This window comes from Ailuropoda melanoleuca, chromosome 16 (genome assembly GCF_002007445.2).
Source record: "Ailuropoda melanoleuca isolate Jingjing chromosome 16, ASM200744v2, whole genome shotgun sequence".
Lineage (NCBI taxonomy): Eukaryota > Metazoa > Chordata > Mammalia > Carnivora > Ursidae > Ailuropoda > Ailuropoda melanoleuca.
The window spans coordinates 25271503-25287930 of NC_048233.1; the positions used below are offsets into that span (position 1 = coordinate 25271503).

At 40.3% G+C, this 16428-nt stretch overlaps 1 protein-coding gene across 12 annotated transcripts in view; it reads left to right on the forward strand.

The window, feature by feature from the left end:
* PPFIBP1 (PPFIA binding protein 1) overlaps positions 1-16428 on the forward strand; it is a 193313-nt gene that overhangs the window by 171870 nt on the left and 5015 nt on the right. For 8 of the 12 annotated variants that reach the window (XM_034645934.1, XM_034645936.1, XM_034645933.1 and 5 more), the window contains 13 exons: positions 1619-1734; positions 2520-2576; positions 3893-3953; positions 4314-4343; positions 6257-6428; positions 6900-6932; positions 9095-9245; positions 9524-9652; positions 11118-11268; positions 11946-12057; positions 12169-12257; positions 15354-15476; positions 15990-16115. In XM_034645934.1, the coding sequence (XP_034501825.1) occupies positions 1619-1734; positions 2520-2576; positions 3893-3953; positions 4314-4343; positions 6257-6428; positions 6900-6932; positions 9095-9245; positions 9524-9652; positions 11118-11268; positions 11946-12057; positions 12169-12257; positions 15354-15476; positions 15990-16115 (1350 nt within the window). The remainder of the gene's footprint in view (positions 1-1618; positions 1735-2519; positions 2577-3892; positions 3954-4313; positions 4344-6256; positions 6429-6899; positions 6933-9094; positions 9246-9523; positions 9653-11117; positions 11269-11945; positions 12058-12168; positions 12258-15353; positions 15477-15989; positions 16116-16428) is intronic. The other 4 variants (XM_034645939.1, XM_034645931.1, XM_034645930.1 and 1 more) reach the window with 1 other exon arrangement.

Consider the following 16428-nt stretch of genomic DNA (forward strand, 5'->3'; position numbering starts at 1 on the left):
CAAAATAAAATCAAGGAAGTGGCTCAGTTTGTTAGTGGAGCCACTTTCTCCCCCATGGTCAGGAACCCAATGAGCTACTATGAACTTGGCAACACAGGGACGATGGCTCAGTAAGTTGCTTTAGTCATAAAGATTCAAATTAAAAAAAAAAAGTAAAATCTATTTTATAATAATAGGCCTTGCTGTTAAAGAACAAACCTCAACTGAGTAAATTTTAAGCATCTTATTGGCTTTATTCAGCAATTGATGAATCCGGCAATGTCCAGTTTAGGAGATGGAAAGGGAATCTAAGGATCTGTACAAAGTGAAAGGCTTTTTTAGGTAGAAGGAAGCAGGAGCAGGGGGTCATGCTAGGCATTTGCTGTTTGGCTAACGTAGGGTTACTTTCCTTACGTGCAGCAACGGGAAGTCTTGGAGGGGGGTCAGGTAACTTGTGCAGAGCAGGCCTGCCTTTTCTGGGAGCACCAAGCACAGAAACTTAGCTAAGTTTGGGTTTGCTGACATGGAGCTTAACATGAGTTACTTCGTCTTGGGCCCAATCGGATTATTTTCACAGACTTCACATGTTAGAACCTCTTAATGTCAAGGGGTGAGACCACCACTCAGTAACTGGAACAAAAAACCACAAAGCTAAATGTATCGCTTTTTTAGTTAACTAGGTAAACTTTGTGTGTCAAGGACAGTCTCTTTGATCATATGTGGGGCTTGGGGGATGCTTGGAGCTCAGGAATTGATGGACTCTTAGAGGCTGGAGTGAGTGGACGTGTGATTACAAAGGTGAGATTGTTGCTGATTGATTGGCACCTAGAAGTGTGTTCACACGCGTGAGGCCCTACCTTCCTGGCTGACTTCAGAAGGGAAGCGCGGTCACTAACTGGTTGACCGGCAAAGTGAATTCACTGAGGTACATTCTGTTTATTTTTTTTTATCACAGTATTTTTTAAGTGTTTCATTTATTAGTTTGTGATGTGCTCTCACACCGCACTGTTCTACAGTCGTCGGAAATTATTGAACACCAGAGTATAAAATTTCTTTCATAGATTCCGTCCTTAGGATACACAAAGCATTTGTTTGGGAAGATGTATGAGGCATTTTTGTTGTTGCTGCTGTAATCTTGTTAGGAAGCAAAGTGTTTTTTAAGTGGTATCCACAAAGAACTGGTTTGGACAACAGTCTATGTTAGACTAGTCGTAGAAAATAAAGTGAAAACAGAGGTGTATTTACAAAGCACTTTACCTGAATCTCATCTCAAATCATGACAACCCGGTAGGGTAGGCATTGCCATTCTCCTTTTACAGAGGAGAAAACTGGTGCCCAGTTAAATGACTTACCTAAGGTTAAAACCGAGATTTTAACTGGGGCTTGAAGTTGTCAGGATCAACTATTGACTTACTGGATGGTATTTATTATGTTTTATTCAGAACCAAGTTCAAAAATGACCTTCCTCCAGAATGTTTTCTCTGATTAACACTTGTTGATGTTTATATCCTGAGACTATTTTATAAATAGAAGCATAGTATTCTAAATACAGATGTATGAAAGGAATAGACTTACTTTGTTTCCTCTGTGACTTATGTCTTGTTTGGTGGATTTTTGACTTTCTATAATTACATTACAGTTCCATACCAGCATCTTGCAAGTTTCAATCCCTTTGTTATTGCCAGCATCTAAGGGCTTGGAATCTTCTGAAAAAGCAACATTGCCTCCTCAACCAGAGACTTCATTTGAAGAGAGGTGTGTCATTTATGACCTAACGTTGCAATATAAATGTTCAACAGAGTAGATCAGGCCAACACCAGGGTGCATTGCATTCATTTATAGACACAGAGAGGCAGGAAACAGTAAGGCATGTGCCAAGGGACCAGTGCGAATCAGTAGAACCTGCAATCAGGTTGTGTATTATTGAAATAAAGGGTGTGAAGCAAGAAGTCCCGCGAGATGAGGCTGGGGGAGTGGAGTGGTTAGGTTAGAGAGGGATTTTAGGGCACTTGGATTTTATGTCCTAAGTCACAGGGGGCTGTCAGTGGGTCACAAGCCCCATAGCACCAGTCATGTGCCTGAGGCTGTTTAGAAGATGGCTAGGAAGTCCTCTGAAGCTGTTTAGAAGAAGGATTCAGAACAGGGATACTATAGTTTCTCCATTGACAAGTAGAATTTTTGAGGGAGCATATTCTCAATTACTTGATCTTATAATGAGACCCAATAAAAGAAAATAGAATAGAATATTTTAAAAGAGAGGGTTACCTGGGAGGCTCAGTCGGTTCAGCAGCTGACCCTTGATCTCAGCTCAGGTCTTGATGTCAGGGTTGTGGGTTCAAGCCCCATGCTGGGCGTGGAGCCTACTTTAAAAAAAAAAAGAGAGAGCATTTTAAAAGAGAGAGAAATAGCTTCCCTAGCACAATTTTTTTGTTTTTGACAAGTCTGTTCACTTAGAAAATATATGGTCTTTTATATGGTCTTTTACTCATGAAGCACACACTTTACCCACCCACCCCCTTTTTTTTTCTTTTTCCTTTTAGTGATGGAAAAATAATCCTTGGTGCTGCTGTTGAAACCCAGCCTTGTGATAATCTTTCGTAAGTTATGTTATTGAATGTGAAAAACATCATTGATACCTGGGAAAAAGGAAGCTTCTGTTACACTAACAAAACACTATGAGAAGCAGATGACTGAGGCCTGAATTATATTAATGCAGGTGTAATAGTTGGATGTGGGGGGATGTGAGTTAACAAAGGAATACTTGCTCAATGACCATTATTATCTCATGCCAAGTGTTTCCTCATCTGTAGCCTTCCTTCATCAGTTTTCAGGTGAAGTGCAGTGCTTTGAATTTCAGGTTCGCACTGGCTTGCATTTTGACTCTAGCAGAAAAAAACCACGGGGAATGCTGTGGTGGCTGGAAAGGCTGCAGTGGTGTTTTGCACGCTCTTTGTAGTAAACCGGCCCAATATCTATGTTTATCCAAGTTCAAGTCTGGATTAAATTAGGAAAATGTATTTTCAGAGCAGCACTCAAAGATGAGATTTTTCTTTTCTCGCTATTATCTTTTACTTTATTTGGTACTAGACATGTCTAGCAACTTACGTACACAGAAGTACATGGGAATTGCCTTTTAAAAGTTTGTTTGTATATGTGTGTTATTGTACTTCTTAGAGCAGAGATATTACTTTTTCTCTCTCTCTTTCTAAACTGGTCACCTATTCCTGCCTTCAATTTCTGAGAAGACCAGCCCTATAAACTTGAATGCCAGTTATGTGAAAGAGAAAAATCTCTGAATGTTTACAGTGTCACTTTGCCTTTACTAGGACAGCAAATGAATTATTATGGCTAGCTATAGGGATTTTTCTTATATGCCTTGCTCGGAACTAAAAAATGAAGTACTTAGCCAGATTCAGAAAATGGATTCCTTTGTGAATTGAAAAATACACTTTTATCCTTTATTTTAATTACAAGGATTCGATGTAAATAGTATATGAGTACTTTAGAAGTTCCTTGGTATGTTAACTAAAATTTAAATAAAAATTAAAAATTAAAAATAATGTTCCTGGTCTAAATGTATACGTGAAAGGATGCACCACTAGCCCATGGAAAAACGCTGGTTTATTTTCAAATATTGACATCACAAGGAGAGCCCTAAGTGTTTTTCCAGCTATTCTAACGTGTGCGGGACATTCAGAGTTATTGGCAGGACAGTTAACCACCTCTGCTTTTAAAAGAACTCAATGTTATAATTTAGTTAAGCACATAAGTGACTGCCTGAATCCAGATTTTCTTTTATGACCAGGCTTCAACCCACACACAGTTTGAGTTTCTTTCCAAGATATTCTCCTAAGAAACAGTGGCACCAAAGCCACTTAGTATTAATCCTAATTACTATTATTGTTATTTTTAGAACTTCAAGTCTGCAAAAGTCCAGCAGCCTGGGCAATCTGAAGAAAGAGTCATCAGACGGGGTTGGTTCTGTGTTTTTTTTTCTGTCCGTTACCCTGAGACGAAAATATTTAGGGATCTTCATATTTTCCCATTTTGCAAATAAAACTCTTAAGAAGAGCTTGTGGTTTCTCTAATGCAAATTTATTAGCTACCACTATTTACCATAATGGTAAATATTAAGAAGTATTAATATGAAGGGTTGCAAGTAGTGTTTACAATCAAAACTGCAGACTTTAACCATTACTGAAAATAAATGGAAGTGAGATTGTGTAGCTTAGAAGTCAATGTAAATTTATTTTAATTTCTGGAATTGTATGTGACAGATTGTGAATATACAAAGCCATTCCTGTAACAGTCTGAAATATTGTTGTTTTGAACAGGAAAAGGAGTCCGTTCAGAAGCCTTCAGAGGTAATTTTTATGTCCAGATTACCATGTAAAAATGTTTGAGACGTCTGATACACGTGATTTCTTGAATGTCTCCAAAAAGCCCAAACTCAGAACCTCCAAAATATGTTACATGAAAGAAGCCAGACACAAAAGATCACATAGTAGTACATGATTCCATTTATGTGAAATACGCAGAATAGATAAGTCCGTAGAGACAGAACACAGCCTGGGGGTTGCCAGAGATGGAGAGAAACTGCTTCCTGGGTAAGGGGTTTTACTTAGAATGATGGAGGTGTTTCGGAACTAAGTGGAGGTGATGGTTGCACAACACTGATTGTACAAAAGGCCACTGAATTGTTCCGTTTAGAATAGTTACTTTTTATGTTTCACCCCAATAAACTCTTGAAAAAAAAAACAAAAAACAAAAAACCCCAAACTCTCAATCAGGCTATTGATGTTCTTAATGATCATAGTTGGGCTTCCTAAGACCTCACAAAAAGTCCTTAGAACACCTATCTGAGAACAGCTATTTATTTAATATAAACACGTCTGTATACAGCAAACATTTTGGTGTTTTTGTTTTTTTGTTTTTCGTTTTAAAACCTCATCAACAAGGGCTCTGGTTCTTCTTTCCTCTAATTTTCAACCATTAACTTTGTAAAGGCTGCATTCTGGTAGACAGGCTACTTCCAGATGCACTCCCTCGACTGTTGGCTCTGAATGCCTTGAGTCGTAATGTAGGTATCCCTGATGAGGCACAGACCGTGCACCCAGCTAGAATTACAGGCATCCTCTGTCCTTTTTTGTCTTGCCAACCCAATAAATGATGCAATGATTCTGACATCTGTGTTGAGATATAGTAATAGCAGCAGTAAGCTGCGGCATCTATAAGCTTGTAGCTACGATGAGCAATAAATAACGTAGAATAAAATAACCACCTTAAAAGCCTGCGTCCCCTCCCCCCTTTCTCCACCTCTGCAAGGAAAGAAACAGGGCGAGAGATTTAGAGAAATGAGAGCATGCAAACAAAAGCGTCTTTGGATCATACGAAAACAGTGTAATAGATCATGTGACTATAATTGGCAATTCAAATAACGAGAAACTAAAAAATAAGCAGTACCTAGAAGTGTAACTTAATTACAGTTAAGGTTCTCAATAAAGACCTTGAAATACTGTAGACAGCCGAAGTGTCTTCTGAATCAAGGAAGAAAAATTAAATGATAGCAAGTTTAGTTTTGATGTTCAGTGTATCTGAATGTATCGAGTGTTTGAAAAGTGGTGATCGTGTTGGGTAACTGCAGGCAAGATAATGAATCTATCTCAGAACACGCTTTCAAAAAAAAATGTTTAAGAGTCAACTGGTTGTGTCCTCATTTTACCATTAATCCCTTGAGGAGAATACTTAAAATAACTGGAGTAGAGTCTCTTTCTGCTGCCAGTGTAGAAGCTTGGGGTTAATGCCTGCTTTGCAGAGCAATTCTGTTACGTTGGGCTTCTACTGCCGCAGTTACAGCACAAAGACTGCAGACTGTATTATAAACCAATTTGGTGTCCTAATTGCTAGACAAATAAGTCTGCTGGTATTCTGATTATGTAATATCTTATTTCGATGTCTTGGGGGGAATGAGGCAAATAAAATTAAGATAAAGCTTGAGAATTTCTATATCCTAAATATTTTATGTCCTGATAAGCATGTGGGTTATAGATCAGTGGTGAATATGTTTTTGTTGCTACCGCGGCTGTTTCTTCTTAATAGCTTTCAGAATTGACTTTTTAAACTTCCAATATGGCGTTCGATATTCATAATCAACTTGTTAGTTCCATGATTCTTTTAAGTAAACCCACACGTGTACCATACCGAGTGTTGTGCCCAGCAGGTACTCATGATTGTGCACAGCAGTGCGGTGTTCCATTTGTGGTTACTTCTCTCTCAGCATAAAGCTCCAGTAGAAAGCAGCCCGTTTGGGAGCCTCCCTCTGAAAGCTCCAGGACATGATGCCTCCGTGGACGACAACCCCTTTGGCACTCGGAAAGCCAGATCTTCCTTTGGGCGTGGCTTTTTTAAAATAAAAAGTAACAAGAGGACTGCAAGTGCACCAAACTTGGGTACGTATGGCCAGCGTGCCTTTGCCTTAATTCGCTCAGAATGAGGACAAGGTCAATCTCTTCCCTTCCCTTGTTCATCGGTTCGTGCATTTATTTCTCTTTCTCAGAAATGAAGGTGAATGATTTGGGGGAAAAGTTCGCAAGAAACTGTTCAGTGGTAAAGGTAGCTCTGTGTAGGCTGTCACCCTGCTCTCCTTGTTGGAGCGTAAATGTAGAGGAAAGACCAAAAACCGTGACACTCTCTGACTTCATTGTAAACAGCTTTTCATATGTTTTGAAAGTGGACAAATTAACCCCATATTGACCCTGCTAATGGAGTCTGCAATGCTGGAAGCACAGCGAGGTGCTTGCCTTTCCTCCCACTGTGTGTATTTTGTGAGTAGGAGTTTGATCTGTGTTTCATTTTGTCATTCTCCTGTGTTTTCTCCATTGGGCTGCGTGTGATTGTGTGCGTTGGTGGCATATCTGAAGATCGTAAACGAAGTGCCAGTGCACCCACCTTAGGTATCGTACCCCTGCATGCCAGCCCTCGCTGGTGCTGTCCTCCAACCTGAGCTAATCCTTGCTCTTGGCATCTGTGATCTCTAGAAAGCGAGCTGGCAGCAATTAGAAAATGTTGTCCTTTACTCCAGAGAGTTCCTTCCACCTTCTGCTAAGTGGACTCTCTGGAGAGCCTTTGCTTCCAAGCCTAAACGCTGTTAACCCCTGCTAATGACACCTCGCGAGGAGCTCTGGGAAACCTAGAAGTGCACAGCACCCTCAAAGTCCGGGGCAGGGCTGTCCTGCCTCATCCATTCCAGCTTTTTCACCCTTCAAGTGCATCCCATCTCACACTAACTCCCAGGTCCTGGCAGTTCCTTCTCCATGTCTGCGTTATCCCCGGAGAGAAATGTTTTCAGCCAAATAGGGCAGTCTGTAGAAGACATTGAAAATGATTGTTTTAGACTGACTTTTCTTAAGGGACCATCTTTCTGACTTTTATCGCTTTGAAGATGGAGGTGATGTTTAGTGACACCGGAGGAAGCTTCCTGAGATATCCAAGGAGTCGCCCCCAAAGTGATTTTAGGAGAGGGGAAGCTCAGTTTTCCTTTTTAAAAGTGTGGGGCACAGGAGGGAAGAAACATCCTCAAAGCAAAAAAATAAAAATAGGATCTTTTAAAATGAGGGTGAGTTAGGCAACATTTTGTGGTACACCCAGACCCATGCTGGCTTTAGGGTTTTGGTGGAAAGGGTCCTTCGGATTTTCCCGGTGGGTTTTATTATTTATGTAGATACCCATATACCTCTTGATGTGGGTCAGCACAGGTGACTCCTCTCCCTTTGTAGTCTCAAATTTCTGGAATACACATGGGATAAATAAAATCCAGAGAACTATTTTCAAATGTTTTTGCATCTTTCTTAGAAGAAATATATTGTTTATGCTAAGAGCGGAGTGCTGCTTATTATAACCTATAATCACAGCTGTGCTTCATAGAAAAGTCAACCTCTGCAACTTTTATATCTTGCCGAAACACCATTTCTGTGATTTTTATACAACTTTTACTTTCCCTAAAAAGTGTGGTCTCACATTGAGGAAACAGTACCCCTTGTGTTTGTTAGCGTGGGATCATGTACTGAGGGACAGATAAAAGAATTAAGAGATTTAATGCTGCGAGATCTGGGCATAGCAAATTTGGATGTTACTCTTTCAAGGCAGAATCGACAGGTGCTGATTTTATATCAGAAGAAAAGTTTATGCATATCCAGTTCATTCTTTTCTCAGTAGGATGTAACAAGTTAGAAATAGGAACAACTCTCTTAAAAAAAGAATTGCCAGAACTTGGTAACTGGGATTTGATGTAAATGCCAAAGAAGAGGAGGGGGTGAAAAGCAAATGACAGAGAGTTTGAACTGGAGTAACAGGAAGAATATTAATTAATATTAAGGGAATATCAAATAAGAAAATTTCAGAGAAGTCTCTGGAAAATTGGATGGAGTTGTTGAGTCCAAGATGTTCCTGGCACACCAAATTGGGAATATCCATAGAAATACAGTTACTGAATCTGAGGAGAGAGATTAGGTCCCCAAATTGTGGTACCAGGTGCTTACAGATGAGGGAAGCCATCATTTAGTCCCAAGCATGGAGTCAGCTTGTCCAGAGATCCTGCTGGGGGAACCTAGAACAGAATCTTGGAGTGGAAGAGGAAGAGAAAACAGGTCCTATAGCAGAGAAGAAACTATCAGATGGCAGATCTGGGAGAGTGTCATAACAAGAAGATGAAGGAGATAATGATTTTGAAGGATGTGGGAGGGAGTCAACAGTACCAAGTGCTACAGGAAGATAGAGAATAATTTCATTATGTATTCACATCACTCAAGGAAAGAATGTGGCAATCGTATCACACCTTTGAATCTCAAAGAGATGGTAATTTGTGAGTTAATGAATTTAGGCACAATATCATACACGATATTACACACAATGTTAATTGATACACAACAGACTGTAGAGCAGAATATACCTGTGTTTTCCATTTTTAATATTTGTAGGGTGCTCTTTGTAAATTACTGCTTTACAGACCAACAGAAGAAGAATTTGTTAACAGTCGCTAAAACCAAGAAGGTTAGCATCTAGTCATGTTCATTCCATAATTAGAACTCACCAAGTATGTATTCTGTTCTTGGAATAGCTGAAACAGAGAAGGAGACGGCTGAGCACCTAGATCTGGCTGGTGTTTCTTCCCGGCCAAAAGATTCGCAGGGAAGCAGTCCCTTCCACGTATCTCCACCGTCGCCGGATTCCAAAAAGAAATCCAGAGGTATCATGAAGCTCTTTGGAAGGTAAGTAACAGAGCAGACAAATGGCATAGGCTGTGTATTATTGTATGTTGCTCAAATGTAGGAATAAATGGAAGATTGGCTGGACATGAGTATGAAATTGTAAGGCTTCAAAGGAAGGAAGATTGTGATCCGGGATTCACTAACTCATTGGGTCTCAGTTAAAGTGTAAATCCAGATGTCTGTTCTGACCATACATAAGCAATGTTCTGATTAACTTTAAAGTCTAAGGCCTCCTTAGGTCTCATGCAAGGCAATATGGTGTTGTGTCTTCTGTTCAGACTTAGGAGAAGTCAATCAACTACATTCAACCCAGATGACATGTCTGAGCCTGAATTCAAAAGAGGAGGGACAAGGGCAACTGCAGGACCGCGACTGGGTTGGTCTCGAGATTTGGGACAATCTAATAGGTGAGAACAACCGAACAAATGGACTTTTATATCTCTACCCAAGTGTCAAGGCTGTGAGCACCTACCATGTTAATATTGTCCCTGGGCTGAACGGTAGAATCTGTTGCTTACTGCTGTGCCTGGCGGAAGGGTCCACCATCTTTAGAGCAGTGCAATTTGGCAGTGGTTGGTATAAATCCTGCAGAAGAAGAGGGCTATGTGAGCCAGGGGAGGAACCAGAGCTAAAGTGTCAGGAACATCTGTGCTAGAATGATTCTTGGACTTAAATTGGACCGAGAAAATAATTACTGTGAGTACTCTAAAGCATAGCTCTAGGGAGATGGGATAACATAGCGATTAAGAGTAGGTTCTAGAGACAGACTGCTTGGATCTGATTTCTGGCCTTGCCGCTTCCAACAACCTGGGTGACCTTTGAGCAACTACATCCATGCTCTGTGCTTCTGTTTCCCATGGTATTAATTAGTCCATTTCCCCAAAAGGTAATCATGAAGATTAAATGAGTTAATACACGGTAAGTATCTGGTAAATAGTAACTGTTCAATGAACGTTAATAATTAGTGGATTCTGTGAAAGCACCAAATACATAAATTCTATCAGAATTCTTAAATTTATCAGGACTATGTAATATTTTATCTGTTAAGACTCTATGAACTTTTCCTACACCCTTATTACTGGTTTGAAATTACTATACTGACCTACTAAGCATGAAAAGGGTGGGGTTGGCAAACATCTAGCGCAAATCATTGACACTAAATCTTTGGAACATGGCCCTTCCCACTCTCGCGGAACACTGGGCCCCAGTTTCATCAAGGAGGAAACTCTGGCTTTCTCCAAACACTGAAGAGTCTCATTTGCCATATGTTCTCTTTGTACACAGTAGAGGATCTCCTTGCACTATTTAAAAAAAAAAAAAAAATTCTTGTTTATCTACACATTTTTTTCCCCCCAAAGAGGAACACTATTTATGTGTCAAAGTAAAAAACCAGAAATTTGCTGTGGTTACGTTTTCCTATACTCAATGATGGCATGTTGCTCTTTATTACCATTTGGTGAGAAACCATACATAATTCTGCTACAGTTAATTCAAGTTAGACTTGATTTCTCTCCATCTAACCTAGTGTTTTCTGTTTGGAAATTCAGTCTTCAAACCATGTTGATTGAAGCTAGTACAGTGACTTGATTGGTTGGTTCAACTTGGTTTTCTTCCATATGTACGACATGTTTTTTGCTCAGTCACATTGAATCTATTGTGGTTTCATTTGAAATGAAAGCTGTGGTCTTCTGAGGTAACTTTCAGTGCCAGTACCACCATCACCTGCAAGTATGTACTGAAAAGTGAGCTTTTCATAGTCAAATGGGCATTAGCAGGGAATTCCCATATCAATTTAATACACAGTTGGTCAACCTCGATAAGCCACAGGTTGGCTTTGAGTTGTTTTTCATGCAGTTGTTCATTTTCTTATAGTGACTTGGATATGCCATTTGCCAAATGGACCAAGGAGCAGGTTTGCAATTGGCTTGTGGAACAGGGCTTGGGGTCCTACCTGAATTCTGGCAAGCACTGGATTGCATCTGGCCAAACACTGCTGCAGGCTTCTCAACAAGATCTGGAGAAGGTGACTGCTTCCTATTTTGTTTAGACAATGGATATTGGGAAAGAGACTATGAATGTAGGATTGTTTTATACTCCAGAAAGGGGAGTGGGTGGAGCCAGTCAGTACTCTTGAAAAACTTTGTTTTCTGCTTCACGCTTTTTTTTTTTAATCTTATGGACTTAACAAGAAGGACCTGGTCTTACTGGTTCCTTATGAAACATGTAAGCCACTGGGCATTTTAATGAGAAATAATTGTATAGACATAATAATAAACCTTAAGTTCGTATTTCTCAAAATCATTGTGTGGCTTTAGCATTGGCCCAACTTCTCAATGTCATGTATGCAATTCAACTTTATTTTGCAAAAAGGAAAAGGAAAGAGCCCTACATCTTACATTTAATTATTTAACATTTTTCCTAATTATTTAACATTTTGTACAAAAAAAGTAGAATTCTAGTCTTGCCAAGGAAGGAGCTTACTGGGGAATGGAGCATACCACTAAACTAATTGCAGTGGTCTTGGCTTTCTAGGGGCCTGTTGTTGAGCTACATTGTACTAGCCTGAGCTGGTATGCTGATGTAATGTGATTGTTGGGTCTTTAACACTAGCTTCTTTTGGGGGAATTGGCATCTTTTGTCAGTGGCATGCATCCCATATTGACAGAATGGTAAAGCCAGTATTTCTGCTTATTATTTCAGGAACTTGGAATTAAGCATTCACTTCATCGAAAGAAACTCCAGCTGGCACTGCAAGCCCTGGGGTCCGAAGAAGAAACCAACCACGGAAAGCTGGATTTCAACTGGGTCACTAGTAAGAGGTTTTAAGTTCATGAATGAATGAATGAATAAAGCTGCTCGCTCTTTTTAATAACAAGTGCAGGTGTTCTGTGGCTTACTAACAGCACTGGTTTTTCTCCTGCAGGGTGGTTGGATGATATTGGTCTCCCCCAGTACAAGACCCAGTTTGACGAAGGACGGGTAGATGGCCGAATGCTCCATTACATGACTGTCGTAAGTGATCTACTCCCGGGAATTGGGGGAGGCGGTCAAATTGTTTTTCTCTGAAAACCCCAGAAATAGTGAGCAGAATACATTGTTTTCACAATGATTCCACCAGAGTTTCAAGGTGTTGCCTTAACTTGAGAAGAGCGGGAATGTTTTCTGTTTAAATTGAAGTCGGAGGATTTGATGATTGCAGTACCGTTGGGAAATTTGAAACCCTGATTAAAGCTGTGTGAAACCTAATCTAAGCTCAGCTGTCCAGGAAGTTGGTTTTTTATATATTCAACAACGTCAACATGTAGTGCATGGGTAAATTTTTTGGTATGTGAATTATATCTCCTAAAGATGTTTATTTTATTTTATTTTAGATTTTATTCGTTTATTTGAGAGAGAGAGCATGAGCAGGGGGAGGATCAGAGAGAGAAGCAGACTCCCACTGAGCAGGGAGCCCGATGCGGGGCTTGATCCCAGGACCCTGGGATCATGATCTGAGCTGAAGGCAGATGCTTAACAAACTGAGCCACCCAGGTGTCCCTCTCCTAAAGATGTTTGAAAAAGAGAATGTAGAGTTCTGAAGCCGGGGCAGTTTCTGAGTTACACATTCCTGTATGCAGTGACTACTCAGAAGAGACCATCCTTTTGACCTTGACATCTAGAGATTTGTCTCCTCTCCTCCCTTCCACTTTTGAGAATGTTGCCTGAAACCTGCTTCCTTCCTTTCTTTAGTCCCATTCCGCTAGGGCAGGAGCCACAGAGCTTGAAGAAGTAGGGTGAGGTAGACTCTGATTCCTTCATTATTGTTCCATATTTTTATCCTTATCCAAGAGGTAGAAGGACTTTACAACAGTGCGGAGAGATGGATTCCAGGGAAACTTGTTCTAGATTCCATAGTCCTGTTAGGGTACTAATTAGATGCTTTTATTTAAACCGCCTTTTGTGAACTAGGCTCTGGAACCAACTACCATAAGTATCTTCTTTAAATAAGTTGAAAATTTCAAACAGCTGATTTTTCAGTGTCAAAAGAAATGTAGGGATCCTCTTATGGGATTTATTTTCTTCTCTACTATTGAACCAAAGTCCGTACTTCGGACGGCACATAGTGTAAACCTGCTTGTGGTAACACCAGCGTGTGGCACATTACACATTTACTGGATGCCAGGCAGTCTTTCCAGCTCCATACTCCTATTAATACTCAAGTCTCAGCAAGCCTTGCGGTAGCATTCTTGTTATCCCCAGGGTTCAGATGAGGGAGTGAAAAAATTGAAAAACTGGGTCACTTGACCAAGTTTCCACAGCTAGAAAGTCGTCAAAAGTCACAGGCTGTTTGAACCTAGGATGTTTGCAGATTCCTGCTCTTAATAGCTCAGCCTGGAACAAATTTGGTAAATACTTGCCCTCCTGCCTGGGTATAGGTGAGCTCCTGCAGGAATGTGAGCAGTTTCAGGCTTAAAATCACAAAAAAAGTGTGTTTAGCTTTTGTGGCTATAAAAGAGTAAATCGTCTTAAATTTGACCCCAGAAGTTCTAAATCACAAAAAACCTGCTTGAATGTAGTTTCCTGGGTTGGATCCTGGAACAGAGAAAGGACCTAGTGGAAAAACTGGTAAAGTTTGAGTAAAGTCTGTAGTGTAGTTATTTTTTGTTCTCCATGTTAATTCCTTTGTTTTGATGACTACATATATATCATGGTTACATAAGATGTTAACCTTAGGGGAAGCTGAGTGAAGAGTATATGGGACTCTCTTCTATCTTTGGCAATTCTTTGGTAAATCTAAAATTACTTAAAAGATTTTTTTTTAATCTAAAAAAAATCTGTTTTGATTTAAAAATCTCTCAAGCTAAAATAATTTGCATTGTATTTACATTGCAGTCATTATGTATTTAGATTTTTTTAATCTGATGGATTTTAATTAGTTGAAAATAGCCCACATGGAAATGTTTTGAATGGGTGTCTCAATCTTAGATTAAAATGTGTTAAATGGGGGCACCTGGGTGGCTCAGTCGTTAAGCATCTGCCTTCCGCTCAGCGCCTGATTCCTGCTCCGCTGGGAGCCTGCTTCTTCCTCTCCCACTCCCCCTGCTTGTGTTCCCTCTCTCGCTGGCAAATACATAAATAAAATCTTTTAAAAATAAAAATAAAATGTGTTAAGTGCCTTCTAACTTATCATAAGGCACTGCCTTTAAGAAATTGATTCAGAAAAAATTCAGGAAATAATTTTGCTCAGTAGCTTTAAGAATTTAAGCTGAGTCTGATATTTTTATTTAAAAACTATTTCTGTAATAGATTACCACCCGCCCCAAGAAATGTGTTATCAGTAAGGGTGTGTCTAAAATGGATGTTTTTCTTGTTTTATTTTCTGGGCGTGTTTGGGAATAGACTGGTGCTTATCTTGACACTGCCCTCCAAATCACCTTCTGAAATAATTTATTTTGGTGTGTTTGGTATGTTTGAAATGTTCCCAATAACCACATACTGGGGAAGTTACACCTTGAAGGAACTGATGGTGATCCATGTTGCTACTGATAACTTCTTCAGTTCTCCTTTGTCTTTAACTCTCACCAAAACCTTTGCATCGATCGACATAATTTTCCCGAAATTGTTCACAGTGTCTGCTAGATAAAGCATAATAATCCAGAACTAGAGATTTCTTGAGGCTTGGGGAATAGTATAACAGAGATGCTCTTAGCTTTCTGCTTTATCACATCAAATCAAAGGGGATCACTTTCTGCAGTGACCCAGCAGGTGCTTTTCAAACTGTGATTTACAGAGCTGTGGGGTCCCATGATCCTATCTCAAAATGGCTGGAAGAGAGAAACAGGTGAAACTTGGCTTCTGTTGGCACATTAATTTGTTTTTTGTGTATATATATATACACCTACATATATGTAGGTGTATATATATTGGGGTCCTGGAGAGGATTTTGTTTGGAACAGGAAAAAGGGTTCTGTTACCAAGTAAGGGGTTTGAAAACACAAGCGCTCAAGGTCCATTGGTAGAGGAGCTCTTCGACTTCTACTCGTGTTTTCTGAAATCTCCCTGAGAAGGTCCTCCTGCTCTACGCCTGCTCAGTGAGTTCCTCTTCCTCTTTTGTGCTTTTTTTTGCAGGATGACTTACTGTCCTTGAAGGTCGTGAGCGTGCTACACCATCTCAGTATCAAAAGGGCTATCCAGGTCCTGAGGATCAATAACTTTGAACCCAACTGTCTGCGGAGAAGGCCGTCCGACGAGGTAGCAGCTGACGTTGAGATTCACGCAGCGTGTGCTTCCCGGGCATGCGACTGGCTGTGCGAGCAAAACAAACACCCGTTTCTTCGTGGGGCCTGCCGGAAAAGCTTCTGCTTTCCAGCCTCCTTACCTTCTTGGGGTTAATTTTCCTATAATCCCCCCGTGATGGTTCCACCTGTGTAACTAAAGCCAAAGATCGTGTTTTAATTTCCCTCCTCCTTTCCATGGGTGTATTTGATTTTCCTGTCTCCTTAACCCGCAGAGTCAAATATCACGCTAAAGACTTGCTTTGCTAAAGCACTGCTTTATGAGTTTGTAAAAAAAGCTTGGGACAGTGACATAGATGCCTTAAAGCAAAATTCCGACTAGCAGACACCTTTTTCTCACCCTTTCTGTAAACACTTAGTGGGATGTCGAGTGAGTGTGCTCTGTAAGGCAGACTTTTTAGTGTGCAGTTTTAGTGCTTGGAATCCCATGGTCAATGACTGAAGCTCTCGGTGTGGTTTGTTCTCACAGAGTAGCATCACGCCATCAGAAGTTCAGCAGTGGACCAACCACCGGGTGATGGAATGGCTGCGCTCCGTGGACTTGGCAGAATATGCCCCCAATCTCAGAGGCAGTGGTGTCCATGGTGGGCTCATGGTAAAACTCTCTTTTAATTTACAAACTGACTTCTCATCATTTTGTTTCCATTAGTCTAATGAGTAGGATATGGTCCGTCTGCTTGTTATAATCCTCACGCCATCAAACTGAACCCTCCTGTACCATTTCTAGTGAGTCTTTACTTTCCGAGGATTTTTTCCCGTATTTTTTATTTGTATCCCATAAGGCTAGATCAGATTTAAACCCGTTTCTCGTTCATTGTCTTTTATCTTGGGTGACATCTGGCCACTGGCTCTCCTATGATCCTGTTTTGAAACACCTGCAACATGCAGATTATATTTCTGCACATTGA